Source organism: Thermobia domestica, chromosome 2 (assembly GCF_964235325.1).
Source record: "Thermobia domestica chromosome 2, izTheDome1.hap1.1, whole genome shotgun sequence".
Taxonomy (NCBI): Eukaryota; Metazoa; Arthropoda; class Insecta; order Zygentoma; family Lepismatidae; genus Thermobia; species Thermobia domestica.
Genome location: NC_137455.1, coordinates 73,222,145 through 73,243,953, shown reverse-complemented (window position 1 = coordinate 73,243,953; position 21,809 = coordinate 73,222,145). Strand labels below are relative to the sequence as shown.

Sequence of the window (21,809 nt, the reverse complement as noted above, 5' to 3'; positions counted from 1 at the left end):
TAGGAAAAGAGGACTACTAAGATCAAAAAGTGTGTCGTTGAACGTTCAAAAACGATTTATTACTACTCTGATATGAAGCGTGGCGCTTTACGGATCAGAGACGTGGACATTGAGAAAAGCTGAAATATCCAAGCTGGACGCATTTGAAATCTGATGTTGGCGCAGAATGCCGCGCATATCATGAACCGAAAGGAAAAGAAATGAAGATGTACTAAAGAAAGCTAATGAAGAACGACAGACCATGAAGATAATAGGAAAAAGGAAGCAGCATGTTTGGCCATCATATTCGGCACTCCATTGGATCACCGTCTTGATAGAGGGAAAGGCAGAAGGAAAACCAGGAAGTCAAATATCAAGGATAGAATATTTAGATGCAGTTACGAAGAAGAGACCTCATCAAAGTATAAAACAGCTCTCCTAAAGGAGAGAAAAGTTTTAAAATTTCCACGTTGCCCACCAATCTATGGTTCACGTGAGAAGAAGAATGTTTGATCTGACCTTAGTCGGAAACAATGAGAATCAAAGTTAATCGCCTGTCAGACATTCAACATTATTGAATTCTTTCGCCACTTTTTGAAGTCGGTGCGGCAACGCATTTTAAATTGTTAGATTTCGGCACATTTTGACACATTTCGGTACATTTTAATATTACAACAACCACAACAATACGTAAATCACAACGATACGTAAATGACAATAATTATTAGACAATATTATGACATAACACATTGGTGTCATTTTAGAATTTTTTGGGCGGGGCTGCGGAGAACTAGACTCTTCGATAGAAGATGTTCATGTTTCTCATTAGTATATTAAAATGTAATCAACTATCTCCACCTATTTTCCAATAGCACATGAACCTATACATTCACAACATCCAAGGTACCATAAACTTAATTATTTTAACAATTTACTAAAACGTACATTGTAATGTTGATGACGCATGCTTACAGCTTCCACCAATTATGGTTCTTAATTTATTTTGGGTAGGGTGCCATTACATATCAGACGTATTAAGTCGCTATCGACTAACATACGCGTATGCTATCAAAGCCTTTTCTACCACCTTGTTTTACATTTTGATACAATACTAGACCTATAACATGACGGTTTCGACTCTGTTTTACACATATAGACATTTCCCAACATGGGTCACTCTAGGCGAAACATTATGGAAGGAATTCGTTGGATCATGTGGATAAATTGGATACAAATACAACTTCAATTCTTACAGGTGCCCCAAAAACCAAAAATAAAATGAAAGACGGAGCTTTTCTGATGCCATGTTTAAATATCCGACAACAATACAAATTTCCTAAATTAATGTCAATGTTTGAGGAAGAAGCATACTTCATTAAGCAAGCGCTCTGACTGCTCAAACAAAATAAACTTCACACATCTTGGATCTGCACAAATTTACTAAGTACTCTTAAAGCCTCGTCAATAGTGACACTGACTAAAAATCAACATGGAATCTACTGTACTTACGACTAAAGCTTTGTAGAAATGCTAAATACACAGGTAAATTTCTGCATACACAATTTGCATTAAATAATTAATTATAGAACATTTTGTCAAAAAATGCAAAGAATGAAAGAATAAAAGAAAATATCAATCTTCCATCTTTTAATTTTCGTCAGCTAAGAAAAGAAAGAGTACAAAAACGACAAAAACACTGAAAAAATCAAAATAGGAAGGGTGCTGTATATAGAAATGTGAGAGTTTGGGAATTTAAGTGGTAAACTTTCATGGAATTTTATAAGAAAATGAACTAGAACTCAGACATTTGAATCGCTTTCTATTAGAAGGGAGTATGTGCAACACAAAAAATGTCAGGAAGTGAGAAAAACTGTTTTCTTACGAGACGGTTTGATTTATGAAGAAAAGAAAAATGCCTTATATTTATAACACGTTTCAAGAAACACATGTCTTTTTATCACAAATTGTTACATCTACCTCTAAAATATTCATTTCTTTAAAATAGGTTAAAATTGTGAAAAATGTTACATACGTCCTTTTAACAAAAATCGATTCAATTCAAGGATGTTATAAATAGAGGATTTGCCCATATGTATCGTCATCCTATTAAATCGATGAAGGCAAAAAAACAACCGAGCATCGACACGTCTATTGGCTATTCTCATTTCCGCCATAGTCTGATTGACCACTTTCGTTTCCGCCATGATTGTTGGCTCAAAACATTGCGATCCTATTAGGCGGAGTGGGCAGAGTAGGGGTGGCGAAACTGTGACGTATGGCTTCAAGATTTTGTTGTAAAGGCAGATCCTCTATTTCATAAGATCCTTGATTCAATTACACTATTCAGGTTAAGCACTGCGCTCACGTCAAGGATGTTACACATCATGAAACGTAAAACAATAAGAAATGTTGGCGCAACGAAGAGACAGCAACTATCAACCAGTTTATATTATAATGAAAACTATTTAACCTTAAACGTTTAAAAGTTCTTAAACTGTTAGCATCAAATCGTGAACCTGGTTCATGAAACATTGAATAAATAATTGTGTCAACAGTTTAAATCTTTAAAAAAATAAAATAAAAAAAAAACTAGAAAGAAAGTTACATCGATTAATTTTTAGTTACATCGATTAGTTACACACACACACATACATACATCTCAAATATTATACTGTATATTTTTCACTGTAACCTAACCTAAACTAGAAGAAATGTTTCGGCTCACCACAATTATTTACATCATAGGTGATTGTACGCTAATCAGACCTTCACATGGAAATATAAAGAGCAATAAAAGGATGTAGGCGAATAGGTTTATTAAATCGGCTCCTTATAAGATTACTTCATACTTACCAACAATTACTTCATAAGGAGATACAGAAGAAGAAGAAGAAGTAGAGCGCTTGATCAACAAAGTTTGGAAAAATTGCTGCAATTTCCAGCTGCAGATATAAATTAATTTATATTTATCCACCATTTGGCTTACTTTTATTTTGAATACCGTGAGTAATATTTTCAATACTGATTCATGTTAAGTCTAGTTAAAATTTACAGCTTAATTCTGTTAGTGCGAGTTCCCGGTGGAAATTTATTTGGTTCAGATTCCAAGTTAAGCTGTATGTCAGTGTATCATATAGCCTCACTACTGAAGCTGACACTAAACTAATCAACCAGTAGTGATGAGCAATGCAACACATAGACCAAGATCCGGGTGGTCTTGGTTTTGCACTGAAACCTTTGGTCTTTGTTTTGGTCTTGTTGCAACAGTCTTGCAAGTCTTGCTTTTAAGAAATCTTATGCTTTTTATACGTAAATTTTACTCTGGATAACTTTTACAATGCGCCAACAATAACGGAAATACAATGTTTCTAAATGAAATATGGTTTACCTTCGTGTAAGTATGATGATAGTATACAACGTAGGTGATAACCTTTAATTTTTTTAATGGGTCCTCACGCTTCACTACTTATAAGATAAATTACAACGTTTCGTAATCTTTTTATATTTTTTTAACAGATTCAATACTCCACTGGTTCCCAAATTGGGGAGACGCATAAAAGAAAATCAAGACGGCACAGATTGCTGAAATACCATACATTGCTAAATTATTTTTACACTCTAAAGGCGTCAGATATTTTTTATTTTCAACCAAGATTATCTAATGTTTGTATTGAACAAACTTTCAATTAAATACTGAGATTTTACTTTACTGATTACAATATGTACTCTTTGGAACTGAAACATGGACATTACGCAAAAGTGATGAAAAAAATATTGGAGGCTTTTGATAAAAGGAGAGAATTAGCTGGGTTGAACGGGAAACGAATGAGAAGGTGTTAGAAATAGTAGCAGTAGGGAAGGAAAGAAGAATTTTAGATGTAATTAAGAGGAGAAAAAGGAACTGTTACTGGCTGAGGAGGACATTGGCTGAGGAGGAACTTTATTGTGAGGGACATTCTAGAGGATATGGTGGAGAGAAAGAGAGGGAGGGGGCAAAGGAGACTGTAGTTGAAGGAAGGTATTACAACAAAATTGCTACGTCAAGACGAAGAGACTAGCTGAGGACTACTGTATATCGAAGCTTCTGAGTTGCAACAAGTGATCTGCCAATGACACAATAACTATGATGATGATGATATGTTTGATATGTTAGCAATATTGGCCAAAAAGGAGAGAGAAAAAATAAAATAATAACGATTATAGTCAAATCTCTTAATATTTTAATATAAGTAAAACTGAAAACGACTCAACTGTCCATGTCTTTTGTGTAATCTCAATTTATACAAATACTTTTGACCTATATACCCTATTAGAAATACAAAAACCGCATCAGACTTCAAGTTATTTGAAATAACGGTACAAAATCACTCACTTGTGAATATGGATTATTTATTGTTATATAATGTTATATCGCTCAATCCTCGTGTGCCATATACCTGAGGAGGCTAAAAGTTATATTGATAAACAATTATTCAATGTATAAGCACCCGCCCATGAAATCAAACTTGCGGTCACATATACAAGTTTTTGTCAATGTCATGAAAATGTTAATTCGATATTAATTTTTTGAGCACACATTAAACATTTCTAACGGATGCTTGATCCTTGGAGCCAAGGCTATACCCTTGTACTCGGCACCTATGGTGTACGGAATTACCGGTGTTCAATACTACATTTCTATTCAGTTATGGAAAAAGAACACCACTAATATGTTTCGAAATAATGTAACATCTAGCTTTACTGCCACGATTATGCACCGAGGCTAAAGAGATATGGCGATGGTGAGAAATGAATGAAATGGTGGAATGAAGAAAGTAGACGAAAACGGGAAAACCCCGAGAAAACTTAAACACACGATCTCTATCCCCCAAAAAAGCTCACGTGGTGCAAGCTGGGATCCAAGCAGGGACCCCAGCACCAAAGGTAAATGCTCTACCACTGAGCCGGTACTTGCAAGAGTATTGGTCCTGGTTTTGGTCTTGCAGGTATGGTCTTGGTCTTGCATCGGGATTCCTTGTCTTGGTCTTGGTCTTGCATGCAAGTCTGTTGCAAAAATTGCAAGATCAAGACTCTTGCGGTCATCACTATCAACCAGCTAAAATCTGATGGTATCAAGCTAACTTTAGTGGAGCCTCTCCGTTGTCACTAAAAATTTTAAAAATGTACAGGAGAAAGAAGATAAGAAATGGTGATTTAGAGTTCTCATGTGATCTTTTGATGCATAAACTTGGGAGTAAAATTATATTTAATACGAGAAATTATATGCAGAAGTTTCACTATTGCAAGATGCGCAAGCTTTCGCGAAAGGATTCGATGTTTTAGAAACATGATAGTCGAGTTTTAATAGGTAACCGAACCTAACGAAACCTTACCTAACCTAACAATTTTTAATATTTTAAAAACTTTTCTGTATATTTAAAACAGGAGGGTCAACACTAATGTTAAGTCCTTCTATCTCTTACGGATAGACAGTAATACGGATAAGAGAAATAATTACGTAAGTATGAACTTGTTCATATCAATAATGGGCAATTCGTACTATACCAGGAGCACATTGACGGGAATAGTTCAATTCGTTGTTTTTCTAAACTAATATTTAATATCTTAATCCAGAATAGGAAGCTATTTTCATGTAGCCTGCAACTGGTCTTTTTACTGTCGAATCAAATACAACTTCTAATATATGAGCAGTGTGAGAGCAGCACAAGATCATGAACAAATTATGTGCAGGTTTACAATAGTTCGTCATTTTTAAAACCGTCACTTTTCTTGCTTTAGGGTCTACATAGTTCCCTATATTCTGCACTCTTTATTTTCCTGGCGCACGTCCAAATAATTGCATATAGATTAATAATATGTGTGCAAACTAATGGGTCATAAAAACGATTGTTCATGCATAAAACACACACCAACTTGAGCAAGGAGGCCATTACAAGCAAGCAAGCAATATTTCGCGTCAGAGCAGGGAGAAGGTAATGGGCCTGCGCATTTCAGCGTGTACTGAGCGCCACGACAATACTTAGCGCAGGTGAAATTGAGGGGGCCATCAGAAATAAATTTTCATAAATTATTATTTTTACTACAGTTGTTTCCTTAAGCTTCTACAATGTATTTGCATTCCGCGACATGACAATGCTGCACTTAGTAAAGGTGAAATTGAGGGTGGTAACAACCAGAACTAATTCGCACCGGCAGAATAAGAAAGTAGTAATTCAAAAATGTTAATTTTACAGGAAGCCAAAAAATCGTTGTATCTAAAGAAATTTTATTATCCTTTCAATTTTGGGGAATTGTAACGTTGTACTAATATATATTTATGTTAAATAATTTAAAACGGATTTTGAATTACGATAGTCTTATTCTGGGGATGGAAATTTTGAAACAATTTTTTTTTAGTAGTTACCTGATTGTTTCTGCAAAATATCTCCACTGTGCAACATGTTAATAACTCGCTTCGTACGGGTGAAATTTAGGAGCCACGAAAAGCATTTGCGTAATATTTCAATTTCACTAGGTATGCTTGCACGAACCTGGATTACATGGGCACTACAAAGGCAAAGGTTCATCCGTAGGGGCATGCATGTTTGCGATAGTGTGGTGTATGTGTAAAGGAAGACAAATTCGAAAAGTTCTTGGTGTGTGGACCAGACTTTTGGTGTTATTTCAATGTCCACAAATGACTTATGTGTTTGGCACCAATGGCGTAACTAACGGGCCCGTAATGCAAGGAGGAACCAGAACAAAAGGGGGCCAATTTAAGTTTTGAAGATTAACTTTATATTAGGATGTTAAAATTATGTGATGTCAAAAATACATACACAACTATACCTCTTTTGCTTGCGACGACGGCAACATCTGAGCGATTATTTAGTAAACTAAAAGGCAAGAAAACATACACTGATTAGCCAATACATTATGAACACTCGCTTTTTTTTAAGGAAATCGTTCGGCTGACGTAAGAGCCATGGGACACAGTAGAACTGATCGTCAGACAGTGACAGAGATCTTACTCGACTAGTCAATGTAATGCTTGTGCGTTGAATATGGAAGGACGGAGATATATCAGAGTTTGATAAGATGGCCAGACTGCTGGGAATAGCATTTCGGAAACAGCGCGACTGTCGAGTGTTTCCGATCTGTCGTTCTTAGTGCCTATCAAGCTTGGGACAAGGACGATGAAATCATCACCAAACCAAACAACAAGAAGTAGGCACGCCACCTCTCATTAAATATGTCGGAGGTCGTAGAATTTCGAGGTTGGTACAACTGGATTGAACAAAATCATTGGCACAATTCATCACAAACTGCAACAGACTGTAGCAGTGGACAAAGCACGAATATGTCTGAGTATGCAGTTCACAGTACATTGTTAGATATGGACAATCTGACCTGACGTTCCACCGTATAGCATGTTAACCACACGACATATTCGATAACGACTCCAATGGGCACACGTCAATCGACATTGGACCGCAGAGCGATGGCTCCGATGAATCACGACACCGCCTTCACTGATGACCGGGTCAAAACCATCGTCTTCCAGGGGAACAGCTGCTCGAGACGTGTAGAGCAGAGTGACGACAGGCAGGTCATGGCTCATTTATTAAGATTTTAAGAACTTTCACATGGTCATTCATGGGCCCAGTAGTGGGTGTGGCGAGCACCATGACGGCTTCTAGCTGTCGGTAGGTCATTGCAGATTACGTACAGGGCCGGATTTCCCAATAGGCCCGGTAGGCCTGGGCCTATGGGCGCAAGCTCCCAGGGAGCGCACGGCCGAGAGAAAAATTAAAAAATATCTAGAAATAAAAATAAATAGCCATAACTTAACATATTTTTTGAATTGATTAAAAAAAATTAGGCTAATAAAGCATTCTGATTTTGAAGTTTAGTGGAACAAATAATTGTTGGTAAAGTTAAACTATTTTTCAACATTATGCATCAACTTCGTTACAACATTGATCTCAAACACGGGAGAACTGGCTTTTTTTTACTTATTTACTTATTTTTTTTACTACAGTTTTTTATATTTATTTGCCCAAATGGCTGCATTGAACAAAACCAAAGTTATTCACCAATCTTTTGTTAATACATTAACGGTATTTTGTTAAGCCCAGAACGAAGTAAATTCCTCAAAAACACTTGCAATGATAAAATTGCATCGTGGAGTGGTGTTTAAGCAATTAACATAAAGGCCTGATATAATTATTTAATAAAGCTTTTTAGGAAAGTAACTTTAACCAGACTAGGGGGCGGAAAACATTATTGGGCCTAGGGGCGCCAAAATGCTAAATCCGGCCCTGATTACGTACACCCATTCATGTCGGCCAGATTTCCAGCTGGCAATGCCACCTTTCAGCAGAACAACGATCCTTATCAGAAAACTAGGAATTTCTTTCAAAACTACAAGAAATTAGAAATATCTTTCTCATAAGCAATCACTTTGATTAATTGCTTCCTTTAAGTTGCAGGGCATAATTGTTGAATGTAAAACTACTAATTTCATTTCAAAACTATAAGAAACTACAAATACCGTATCTTCTGATACCACATTTGCGGAACAATAAGGTTATTTACACTTGTGGTAATTAATAAAATACAAAACAGATCTTGAGCAAGGGAAGACTTCATTAAATAACTGTCATAACGAAAATTCTTGTTTGCATTTTACTATGGCATCAATATTATTTTGCTAGCACTTTTAAGTGAATTGTGTTAATAGTCTATTATGTAAGAAGGTGAAAGTAAACGTCACGCAAAAGAGCTGAAGCTTGACCGCTATTTGGAACAAAATTCACGTAGCTTCATTAATAGACTGGCCTTGAGTACGTGAATGCAACAAAAACAGTTAGTTGTTCGGAGTTGGTTTGGCGAAACAGAGGCTACAAAAGATATTTTTCAATATTGAAAACTTGTTTTCATTTACATTATAGATAGTGAATACAATATGGATGGCTTCCTGCCTGTCAATATCTCAAGGGAAGCATTTAGTTTCTTTAGAGAAGAAACAAGATAACGTCGAGTGTTCTGTTGAAATGCAGTAACTTTGATCCATTTAGGCCATTATGAGATGTGACGCTATATTTTATAGTAGAGATCTGAACCTATGTATCACCAATATGATCAAACTGAGTCCCATGACAACCAACTATTGAATTTGTGTGAAGTCTAAGGGAACAAAATGAGAACTCTGTGAATTGAGAAACAAATACGTATCCGATCTCTCGGGTATTATTTATCTACTTACTTTACCATCTGTAATTATGTTCTATGAACAAAATAAAGACTAAACTCCATTTGGGAATAAAACAGAGTGTGTCTATCACTTAAGAGGCTTAATCACTCGAAATTAAAATACCGCTAATTTTACAGTAATTATGTGATATCTTCAAATATATAAAAGATATTCGAGATGTGAAACAAGAGCGCGCTAGATATTTTTTGTGAGGTATCGTTATCACGAGTCACGTAGTAGCTTACGGTTTACAGCCATTTAGAAACAAATGCCGATTTTCTAAATGGCTGGAAATCGAAAGGAGATAAATGAGTCGTGATAACGGTATCTCACGTATAATAATATTGTCTAGGGCGCTCTTGTTCCACATTTCGATTATCTTTTATTTAATTGAAAATATCACATAATTACTGTAAAATTAGTGGTATTTTAATTTCGCCGTGATGGGGCTTCTTAACTGTCACCAGGATACTTTATTGCTAATAGTTGTCACTCTTGAGAATGATTTGAAACATTTAGGTAGTAAAACACCGAATATTTTAGTAACTAACCTAACCCCTCTAGTTTCATTTTAAATCTAAAGGAAATTGTTAAGTATTACAATTTATCGCAAGCGACTCATGATAGAATATTATAAAAATCTGGTGGAAAAATTCAGAATTGCGCATTGTGAGGTGAAAAATTCACAATTACGCATAAATATACTAGACCAGCGTTTCCCAACCGGTGTGCCGCGAATACGTCGCTGGTGTGCCGCGAGGAAATCGATACAAAATTGTTAATTCTATAGAAATCAAATTGCAAGACATAGGGAAAACTGTATATTTGTATATCACATTACTATGAATCTACAAAGGTTTCATATTGTGTTACTTTTCTGTACATTTTTAACGTTCAGAAAAGTTTTTGTTATCATTGTCATGACCATTATTGCTTCATTGTTGTTGCAGTTTATTTCGTAACTTGAAATTTTAAAATATAATTCAATCCTTTTGACAAAGCAAAAATGCGTAAAAATTACGTACATTTGTGTTTTAAAAGTACAGGAGATTTGTTTATTCGTTCGTTATTTAGTGATCTTCCTTTTTAGTGAAAGGTTGGATACAGTTTTCGAAAGAGAAAGTGAATTAAAAAAAAAACCTGTCCTATATTTCACTGCAATTGTTTACTATTTTTATATTAGAATGAACAATAAGCATAATTTACCACAAAGGAGAAGCAGTCATCGAGCTTTCTTCTCTGTGAGAAGATCAGTAGGCCTAATCACAGAAAAGAAATATCACGGTATTTCATATATACAAATAATAATAATAGCTATATATATATATATATATATATATATATATATATATATATATAGTGTGCCGCGAGAATTCAAGTTACACTTGTAGTGTGCCGCAAGTTGAGAAAGGTTGGGAAACTCTGTACTAGACCCTATAGATAAAGTAAAATATCACGTCAGTTTTCTCAAACATTAACGGGAATTCATAGAAGCACTTTTTTGTATTATTATCAGCACCAGTTTTAGGTGTGGTGGAAAATAATCAAGTATCATGAACATCGTAATGTAAGCAACTGGCCGGAAAGAATACAATGTTAAGAGATAAATAGCACGACACGAAGTGCTTGACAAGAGATCATATAAAACATGGGTGTAGTAAGGAAACTCCTGTATACACACGACAGTCTTTACTGATATATTAACGTAAACGACTTGTAAAACAGTGACCTGTTTCATAGAATATACATACAGATTTTTCCCTTTCTGTAATTCTTCTTCGACGACCTATTTTTGAAATGGAGTTCTGCTTGTGTTAAGTACCCCTCTTTCTCTTTGATTACTTTGTAAATAAGACAACCAACATAATGACAAACGATCGAGCAGAGATACTATACAGAGAGTAATAAATAGGAATGGATCAGATAAGTACTTTTGAAACAACGTATTCAGATACGTTAAAGTTTTCATATTGTTTACGCAAATTATGTATAATAATAAAACTGAAGTTTTTTTTTTTTTTTTTTTTTTTTTTATACATACCTTCCTCACAAGTAAACCTTACGTTTGGGTGAATCGAGTTGCTGATTGAGACACATATGAGAAAGTAGTACTAAATGTGGTCAGTATTTCAGTGAAGTTGTAGGTGCGAAGCTCCAGGGGTCTAGGAGATACAGGTACCAGAACATCACATGGAAGTACAGAATAGTCTTCATACAGTTGGAGGTAAGAGCCCTGTAAGACCTCTTGTAACGACAAAAGGTGAATAACAAACATATGGGTACATATTAGGACTAGGGGGAAGTCATATAGTAAGGGTATACCTGACGGCGGCCATCTTGAAATCCGCCATTTTGAATTAAGGTTAAGTTTTTAAAATAGGAATAGGGTCATATGATACATGATTTAAGGCGCAAATTTAATCAGAAGAACAATGATGACGTTAATTTTGATTTAAGCGCAATTGGTGAGAAGTTACAGGGAAATTAAATATTGTTGCAGCACATGTATTAGTCCTTTACCCCACCTTGTAAATTTTGTGTTAATGATAATAATTAAATAAAAAGCAGGTGGATAAATATTAGGTCTATGGTAAGAGTTGCCTTGATGGCGGCCATGTTCAAATCCGCCATTTTGAATCAGACAAAAGTTTTAAACAACACGAATAACAGTGACACCTTATTAATAACAAATTTTACCATAAATCCAACGGTATAACCATATTTGCTTTATCATTAACCAGCACAAAATTAAATGGGAATAGGGTAATGCAATAGATGACTTCGGGCTAGAAGTTAATCAGAAATACAATGGTGGCGTTACAATGTTAGTTGTTTGATGCTGTACTTGCACGATATTTCGTTGTTTTTCTTGTATCCTGTTCACATCTATTTCTCGCTAGCTCTTGTCCTCACAACTACTGCTTTGACGGAATTGTTAACGACAAATGTGTCAAGTGTAACGAGATTGCCTTTGTCAGGTGTGCTCACTGTGAGCAGAGCATTTGTGCAAGTCATGCACTCTTTTCTGAACTACATATTGATTGTACTAATTGAGGACTTGTCTGGAAGAAAGATCCAAGTTAAATTATGACTCAATTCCACTTTGGTCATTTTTCCTTAAATTAGCAACTTGTTTATGCAATAACAAATGCTGGTTAATGATAAAGCAAAAATGGTTATACCGTTGGATTTATGGTAAAATTTGCTATTAACAAGGTGTCACAGTTATGCGTTTTGTTTAAAACTTTTGTCTGATTCAAAATGGCGGATTTGAACATGGCCGCCATCAAGGCAACTCTTACCATAGACCTAATATTTATCCACTTGCTTTTTATTTAATTATTATCATTAACACAAAATTTACAAGGTGAGGTAAGGGACTAATACATATGCTGCAACAATATTTAATTTCCCTGTAACTTTTTACTAATTGCGCGTAAATCAAAATTAACGTCACCATTGTTCTTCTGATTAAATTTGCGCCTTAAATCATGTATCACATGACCCTATTCCTATTTTAAAAACTTAACCTTAATTCAAAATGGCGGATTTTAAGATGGCCGCCGTCAGGTATACCCTTACTATATGACTTCCCCTTAGTCCTAATATGTACCCATATATTTGTTATTCACCTTTTGTCGTTACAAGAGGTCTTACAAGGCTTTTACCTCCAACTGTATGAAGACTATTCTGTACTTCCATGTGATGTTCTGGTAGCAGTATCTCCTAAACCCCTGGAGCTTCGCACCTACAACTTCACTGAAATACTGACCACATTTAGCACTACTTTCTCATATGTGTCTCAGTCAGCAACTCGATTCACCCAAACGTAAGGTTTACTTGTCAGAGCCGGATTAAGGGGAGGACTTAGGGGGCTATAGCCCCGGGCTTCCAGATGAACAAGAGCCTCTACTCTGATCAAAATCTCAAATGGCTATCTAAAAAGAATCATAAAGATATAATCATCATCATAAGATAATATATGACTAAAAATAGGAAACATATTCCCTTAACTTTCCTACTGTACTTTCACAGAAAAGAATTAGGCGAAGTCAGTTTTCTAGCCCCGGGCCTCCAGATGGGTTAATCCGGTCCTGATCTTGCTGGAAAAGCGTTTTCTTTTTTGAGTCGATTCAGCGGCTGAAGAACAGTACCGCCTTCACCTCTTTCTATTAAAACCATAAGTGGCAGATATTTCCAGCGCTGCTTCTTCCGGTTTCAATATTGATCTCCATACAGTGAAAATAGTAGGGGTTAGCAAAAAGAGATTTTTCAGAATCGATTCAGTGTTTGAATAATATTTTCCATTTACTCTATTAACCCTTGTCAAACGGGAAGTGGCAGAAATTAACCATTTTTAGATTCAACCTCAATCACCGTAGAACAAAAGAGACAGCGAGAAGTGGTCTTCTGCAATAGATATAGCAATTCAAGAATATGTTTCATTTCCTCCATTAATCCCTTTCCCACCAGTGGCGTTGCTTCCGCTAGTTTTAGGCAGTTACGTAGCTGCGTACGTCACGAGTTCTCTCCAAGAACTCACATTTTGTTGCGAGGTGAATGTGTCTCTCTGCTCTTGGTAGTTTGTCAAGAAATGAAAGTACTTTATTCGCTGCTGGCTACATAGTCTTACATGTTGCTTCACTGCTGGCAGAGTTTGAAAGTAAATGTGTGGTATCTTTGCAATTTAGGCATAAAAATGTTTGATTTGGACAGTGATTACGGACCAAATAGTGACGAGGAAGTTGATGATAGCTTAGCAGTGACGACGCCAGAGGGGGGGCAAGGGGGGCGAGCGCCCCCCTGGTGTCTACTCCTGCCCCCCTGGTGTCTACTCCTGCCCCCCTGACTGTCATTCAAACTGCCCCCCCAGACTCCTACAATCATAAAGCATTCTACATATAGTATTTTATATCATTATCATAACCAATCTCATTGTCAGATCGTACTATCTATACATTTACTATGTGGCAGATTAGTTCTCAAGCTTTCTTCTTTGAGCGTCTGGGTATGCACGCATATTTCTGTTTTCTAATTTAGCGCCTTTTCCGGTAAATTTTAGTTACAGTTCTTTGTTATGAATTTTAATTACTGTGCCTAGCGAACAATAGTAGATTTGGTCGACTTGTTTTCTTCTCATTGGATCAACTTCGATTAGAAAGAAAAGAAAGGTAAAACCAATTACATAACTTTTTTGTATTTATCCAGTTTTGAAGTTTTCAGTTTCATATTTTGTTTTATTTAAAGGTTCTATGCTTCTATGTCCTGGAACATTATTCTCGGCTTTCAATGTTCGGAGGATGGGCTTATAACAGCTTAATTTGCGACTACCAGGGCTTAATTTTTTGAAGAAAAAAAAAGTTGTGTTTTTCCTTCCTGCAAATGATAATAATAATAAATGCATGGAATTAAATCGATTATTTATTTAGCTCCCAATAAAACGCATTGTCAGAGTGTTGATCTTTAGTTAGTAATTGGTATGCACTAGTGCTCCCTTACTTATTTTGTTTTAAAGTACTGACATGACATCTACCATATTGACTAGAAATGTACGTGGAGCTGCTGAAAAATTCGTAGCCCAACCCAGGAGTGCACGTGGAATGGTGAAGTTTTACTTCTTCTACACTTCCCCCGAGAGTCAATATACTACCTTGTACAGTGCTCCAGTTTTGCAGAAGTTAAAAAAATCTGCAGACTTCCTCGCACCACTGTTCGTAACACTACCCTTATCAGATCTAATGTTCAATCAGATCTAAGTTTGGGAAATAAATACAGGCAATAGTTAGACGGAGCTAAATCTGGGGAATAAGGATGATGATCTAGACATTCATATCCAAGATTATGCAATGCTAATGTGTTCGCAGAGGTTCGATGGACAGGTATATATATTCACTTAAAGGAACACAATTCCTTTCTTTTCATTTTCCGCGGTGTTGAACTTTGAATTTTTCTTTCAGTTTTGTGAGTAATGTAGAGATTCTGAATTAAATACTAACCGTTGCGGAGGTAGTCTATGAGTACGACTCCATACTTATCCCAGAAGAATGTTGCAAACAGTTTTTCAACCTACTGCTGTGTCTTGAACTTCTTGGGGAGAGGGAGAAATGAGTGCTACTACTCCATTGACTGTTGTTTCGATTCAGGATCATAGTGGTACAACCATATTTCGTTCATGGTTACTATTCGTGAGCGAAATGATCAGCATTACATTCAAACTGGAAGAAGACTTCTCTTAATGCCGTCACTCTTTTATTCTCCTGACAGATTTTTTGGGAACCCCCTGTGTCAAGAACTTGCGCATACCCAAGCCATTCTGAATTATACTACCGACGCGTTCCACAGAAATGCCCACAATCTCTGACACAAGTTTTACTGAGACGGTAAAAACTGGGGAAGGGGGTTGCAGCCAGACCTCAGACTATAATAAGTATATCGTGAGTTTGCTATACACTTTAAAAAGTGTTTAAATAATAGCTTAAATTCTTTTTGTCAGTCAAAAACTTGGGTGGCGTAGGAACCCCGGCACCACGCTATATCTACCACTGGCTGAAATGCTGTAATTTTCAAGAATAATGTCACAATTTGCATCCATGATTTCGGGAACAGTCACTGGATGTAAAGTCATCCTGGATGTAAAGCATAATTTGTTGAGAAACCGCCACGTTTGAACTAAGCCATCACTTCTTCACCACTGTATATAATGGAGAAGAGTCCCGTAGTGTTTCACTGATTTTCTCATTAATTTAATTTGTTGACTATCCTTGGTGGATCAAAAATGTTATAATAGTTGTGATCTGGATGTTCGTGAAATTCGCTGTTTGGGCGCACATAATCACTTCAGAGGCCTGAGAAAGCAATAAGAATTTCATTATTAATATGAAAATTTGTTGAAAACATGAAAATTTGTTTCAAAACTAAAGTTTCATCTTTCTACCTAGTACCTACACTCCTTCTGGGTTGGATTACGAGATTTTCAGCAGCCCCTCGTAAATTATATATACTAGACGAATTTGTTACTTGTAGCAAACGCGAAAGTAATTCAATTTAGGTTTCAAAAGTTGCATTGAAAAATATTTCATGTGCAGACGTTACTTATTTGTTAGTTACAAATTTTACTTGAAATAAGTTTATCATATAGGCCTAATATAAAAACAACAACGAAATACACAATGTAAAGTAAGTCAAACATAATAAATGTCATTTTTGGTGTGGAAAATATCCCCCCTCCCCGAAAATGTATCTGCCCCTCCTTTGCCCCCCTAGGAACTTACAGCTGGCGTCGTCACTGTAGCTTAGAATCAATTGAAGATGAAGATGACGAAGAAATGTCCGTTCCTTATTCTACAGATGTGATCATTCTTCTAAGGAAGGACTATGCTCCTTTCCAACAGAAATTGTACTGATACAATTCCGGATAACTGTCCTTGGAACTGTAAATGGTTGTATTTATTACAAACACCAAGAGAGAGTAAATTTAATTAAAAATATTCATTCTGATGATGTTGAAAAATCTGCTATTTGGGGTCAAAGTAGTCAAGGAGAGCCTACAGCGGAAGGGGTTAACTCTCTATTCAAATCAGAAGCGATAGAAATTAACAATTTTCGACTTGAACGTTAATCGACATAGAAGAAATACGGTAAGATTTAGCGACAAGCAGGGATAAAAGTGGATCTGAAAAGGTAGGGGAACGCATGATATCACGCCGTCTCCCTTGCCTATCTTTGCCCATTGTAATTTTGAAGGAAGTAGAGGGACACCATAGATATTTTTTCAAAGTGGGGTAACGGCGTCCACCCGCGTTGCCCTCACTTACCCCTGGCGACAAGTGATCTGTTTTTAATCAGCTTCTACTTAATTCTGTAGAGTTATCCGATTATAATGACTACAAACTGAAAACTTTTTTTTTCAATTGCATTTAGCTCCGATTTGCAGACTTTGAATGTGAGTCTAATGTAATGTAGCGCCGCTATCAAGGTTGAACATTACACCCTTGAAACTTATGTTGTTAGACGGCAAGCAAGTAATTTGAGTTTCGTAACTCATTGTTTCAGGGTTTGTGGCTCGAATCCTTTTCTCGTTTTCTCTCTCAATGCAAAGTAGGATTCAACTATGAGAAACTTCTTGGGAACGTTGAGCAATTTAAACAACTTCCTATCAAGGATCCAACTTTCAGCGTGCCAGAGCTCTTGAACTTCATTTGCTCATTTGAAATCGTTTTCCGTCGGTCAATCAATGATCTTTTCTTCTTTGGGCACATTCAAATTCACAACCAGTTCTTTGCACTTGTCATTTCTTCACTTCATTTGATTTTGGCGTATTAAGGCTATGTGAGACGTGAACCTACCGTTTTTTTTAAGGTAGAATCCGTAATGCATTCAATACATTACCCCCCGGAAATCGAAGCCGGAACCACGTACAATAAAGGAGTGTCCCCTGACCACGAGACAACCAAGGATGAAAAATGAAATGAAATCTTTAAGTTTTACGTCCCATGTTTATGCCGGCTAGATTAAATGAGACGGTAGTGAGAAATGAATGAGATGGGGAATAAAGAAAGTGGGAGAAAACGGGAGAATCACGAGAAAACCCACGCACACGGTGTTTGTCCACCGTAAAGCTCGCTTGACGCTAGCTGGAATCGAACCAAGAACCCCATGCACCAGAGGTGAACGCTTTACCACTGACCCACCGATGCCCCACTAGCAGGGATGGTTAGTACTTCACCTGTGTCATATTAGATATCCTAGTCCAGGATATTATTACCTCTACGCCAAGGACGACAAATTGTACTTCAGAAAAGCCCGAGTACTGAAAGTTGCAAAAACATTATTCTTTAAAGTTCATAATATGTTGCAGAAAATACAAAAATATTTACTTAAAATTTAAACAAGGTAGATGGATAGCGTATTTTCCATACTACATAGTAAGTTTTGCAAGACAAATTCTTGCATTAATGTTACCCACATAGTCTTCCTTTGTTCCGAAAATAGATGTTCTATCGATTGATAGATTGCTCAGACAAATTTTAATGTAAAAGACTGAAAATAGCGTAAATACAATGAGTTCGTTATAAAGAACTCCAAATTTATTTACCAATTATTTTATCAATTAAATCAAAGTAAATAAGCTAATGAATACAAGTAGTAAGTACTTTTCCGTAATTTGTTTGTTTTACTTTATAGTTTCAAGCAAAAAACGAAAGTGCTTTTTAATTCTTTTCTATCAGTTTATAGATATGACTAGAACTTATTAAAAGCATTAGTGCTATCAAATTTCAGTCAAAAAGTTTCTGCTACGAAATTACATAACATACGTAAAGATATCTAATTAAAAATTAAAATCTAATTAATTCTAAAGTTACTGAATTCTATAATTAAATATTACAGAATAGCAGCGCTGGATTACTGATTTCTTTGTTATGGTGTTTGATTGTGGGAATCGTTAATTATGCTAATACATTATCTGATAGTGTTTCATCCTTGAATATAAATCTATGAAAAGTATAAATGGGTGCTTGTTGTGGAAAAAAGAAGCAGGTAAGAGTATCTAAAATATTAGTTTTATATAGTATTTTCTTTAAAAAATACAATGGACTCTTGTTAATTCGAACTCTGATAATTCGAAAAGTGTTTTTCTCCTTAAAAACTGTATTGAAGGTAATAATTTAAAAAAATTGTGGGTAAATCGAATTCTTTGAACTTCCTGTTTGAATAATTCAAAGTACGAGGGGAGCTCCTTCGTGGCTAAGCGGTTAGTGTAGTCGCCTTTGGCGTGGGAGACTCGGGTTCTCAGTAGATCCCGTCTCATATTGCCTCACTGCTGAAAGGGTCGTTTAACTCAAAATCAACTCAACTCGAAGTACGAGGGATTGACCAGAAAGTAATGTTACAGAGCCCGCAGTGAAACGTGTATATATTATTTCATACAACCAATACAGCCAACAGATAGTACATGCATTAGGTTATTTTCCGACATAGTCTCCATATTGGTCGAAGGACTTGTCCCATAGTGGGATAAGCTTGAAGATTCCCTCCTGGTAAAAGTCATGTTCTTGCGTGTTCCGCTACGTTGTCACGAAGTGTTTTATCTCCTCGTCTGAAGCGAAGCGACGGTCCTAGGTGCTCCTTCAAGTGCGGGAACAGGAGAAAGTCGTTTCGATCGAGGTTCGTGCTGTATGCAGGGAGGTCGATGGTGTCCCAGCGAAACTGCTTCAACAGCATAATGGTCTTCTGGGCTGTATGCACTTCTCGTCAGTGAGGTTTTCTCTACCAGCCGCAAACTTTCGGAACCATTCAGCGACATGCTGACGAGATATTACAGTCTCTCCGTGAACTCTACTAGCTGCCGGTGAATTTCAGCCGTGGTTACACGTTTTGTCCACAGAAATCGAATAACTGAGCGGACTTCCTCGCGAGACCAGTTTTCCAAACAAGTCACCATTTGTGTTTACATACAACTAGCGCCGTAAGTCGCGGGTGGCTGAAACTCTGCATAGTTGCCAAATCCATGTAGCAAAATTACCACACACTCCTCATTCTTCTAACAGACGAAACTCCAGAAATATCGGCCTTGTAACCTTAGTTTCTGATCTTTCCTCGTAATTACAGTACAGGAGATTTTCTTGTCGGACATATTGCAAACGGAAGAACACAGTTTCAACTAATTTAAATTTACCCAAAGGCAATCGTAGGGAAGAGTGACACAAAAGCACAATCCACCTAATGATGATAAACAATATCAAGACGAGGACGACGATGAAGTAAGAAAGAACTTGTGTCAAACTCATCTGAAGCTTCCGAAATGATTGAGAATTTAAGATTTATTGAATGTTAGCCAAATGTTATTACTGACGTATTTCGAACAACAAATGAAATTGAAGATTTTGTTGGCCATATAAAAACAATCAAACCAAAGCAATCTAAGATCACGAAGTTTGTTAAATAATAGCAGATAATATATAAGGTTGTTACTTGTGAATGTGGTTTTGAGTGTCAATTCAGTCTTTGTGATTTTGTACTTAAATGTGACAGCCATACTACGTGTGGTTAGTGAGAGTAGCTAACTCTGTAATCGATGTATTACTAAATATCATTTGTTTGCTTATGGTATTGGATCATACAAATAATCTTAGGCTTTCTTAAAAGTGAAGTCTCCTGCACATTAATTATTGCTAGCTGCTTCGCGTACAGTAGTTTATTCTCTGGATTTTAGACATTTATAAAAACATGTTTTTTAATATTTGGAAGTTTGGGTAATTCGAATATTTTTCGTGTCTCCTTGGACTTCGAATTAAAAAGAGTCTGTTGTATTAATATTGTAGTTGTAAGATATCAATAAGACAAAACTCCTTATAACTCAGTCTTCTTAAGCCTTAGTCTTTTTTAACCATACCACGTCTGGAGCTCCTCATGGCAATGTGATTAACGTAAGCACCTTTGGAGACCCGGGTTCAATTTCCGGTGAGAATTCATGTAGTTCGGATCCCACGTGAAGCTGCAGATCGAAGTCTCATTTAGCTTCGGTACTGAAAGGAATGCTAAATTGCAAATCAACCAATCAAGTATAACTTGTGGTGTGTTTTGCAGGGAGCGAGCAAATAATGGAAACGCAAGGACTTACGCAGCAAGTAGGACAACAAATAACACCGGTAGTTAAAATTTAGCTGAACATAGATGCCGTTGGTCTCTTTCACACTCTTTGACAACAGTGCATCTACGTCACGTATATCTACTGTATAGTTCAGGATAGCTGGCTTCTGACAGTCCTACAGGAAATGTAATGTGTTGGATGCGCTGTTTGCAAAGGTTCTTCAACAATAGAGACAGCAGATCAGGTGACAAATTTAAAAAGTTTCAAAATTTATAATTTTATGATGATAACAATATGACACTACGATTTGTAACGTATGGGTTTTCAATTAATAAAAGTAATAATACTTGGAATATTACACAGAAGGTTCAAAAAGCTTCCATATTTTCAGAGAATGAAATCGCAACATTTTTCTGAAACTTTCTAACTGAATGATAGAAAGTTAACACAGAATTTATTGGCATTTTACTTTAACGTGAAACTTGGACCAAGGCTTAAAATGAACCGGGACACATCGGAATTTTGTTCCCACACATCAGTGACCTGTGAGAAAACTGATGTGCAATATTTGACTCTTAATATTTGGGCATCTCTTTTAGATTATTATTATTATCATATTTTGGGTTTATCTATCAAATCATTACTTATATGCGATATTAAAGCTGGAATTCCCGCTCTTCATTGACTGCATTCTGGACAATTAGTGTAGTAAACAATCAAGCTCTTTTCTAAAGTTACTTTTAAGCAACGCAGAAGAGAGAGAGAGAGAGATCTTTGAGTTTTACGTCCCACGATTATGCTGGTTAGGCTAAAGGAGACGGTGATGATGAGTAATGAATGAAGTAGTGGAATAAAGAAAGTGGGAGGAAACGGGAGAACCCCGAGGAAACCCACGCACACGGTGTTTGTCCACCACAAAGCTCACTTGGGTGGGAGGTGGGATCGAACCCGGGAAGCAACGCAGAAGAGAGAATGCGTTTTCACGCTGCGAGAATTTGAGATAGG

The 21,809-nt window shown here is 36.4% G+C and overlaps 1 protein-coding gene across 1 annotated transcript in view; it reads left to right on the top strand.

Moving 5' to 3' along the window:
- Positions 1–2,861: 2,861 nt before the first annotated feature.
- The window catches only part of Ak1 (Adenylate kinase 1), a 123,371-nt gene continuing 104,423 nt past the window's right edge, over positions 2,862–21,809 (top strand). Inside the window, exons 1-2 of the mRNA XM_081741919.1 lie at positions 2,862–2,981; positions 18,602–18,751. Of these exons, the coding sequence (XP_081598045.1) occupies positions 18,722–18,751 (30 nt within the window). The 5' untranslated portion in view covers positions 2,862–2,981; positions 18,602–18,721. The remainder of the gene's footprint in view (positions 2,982–18,601; positions 18,752–21,809) is intronic.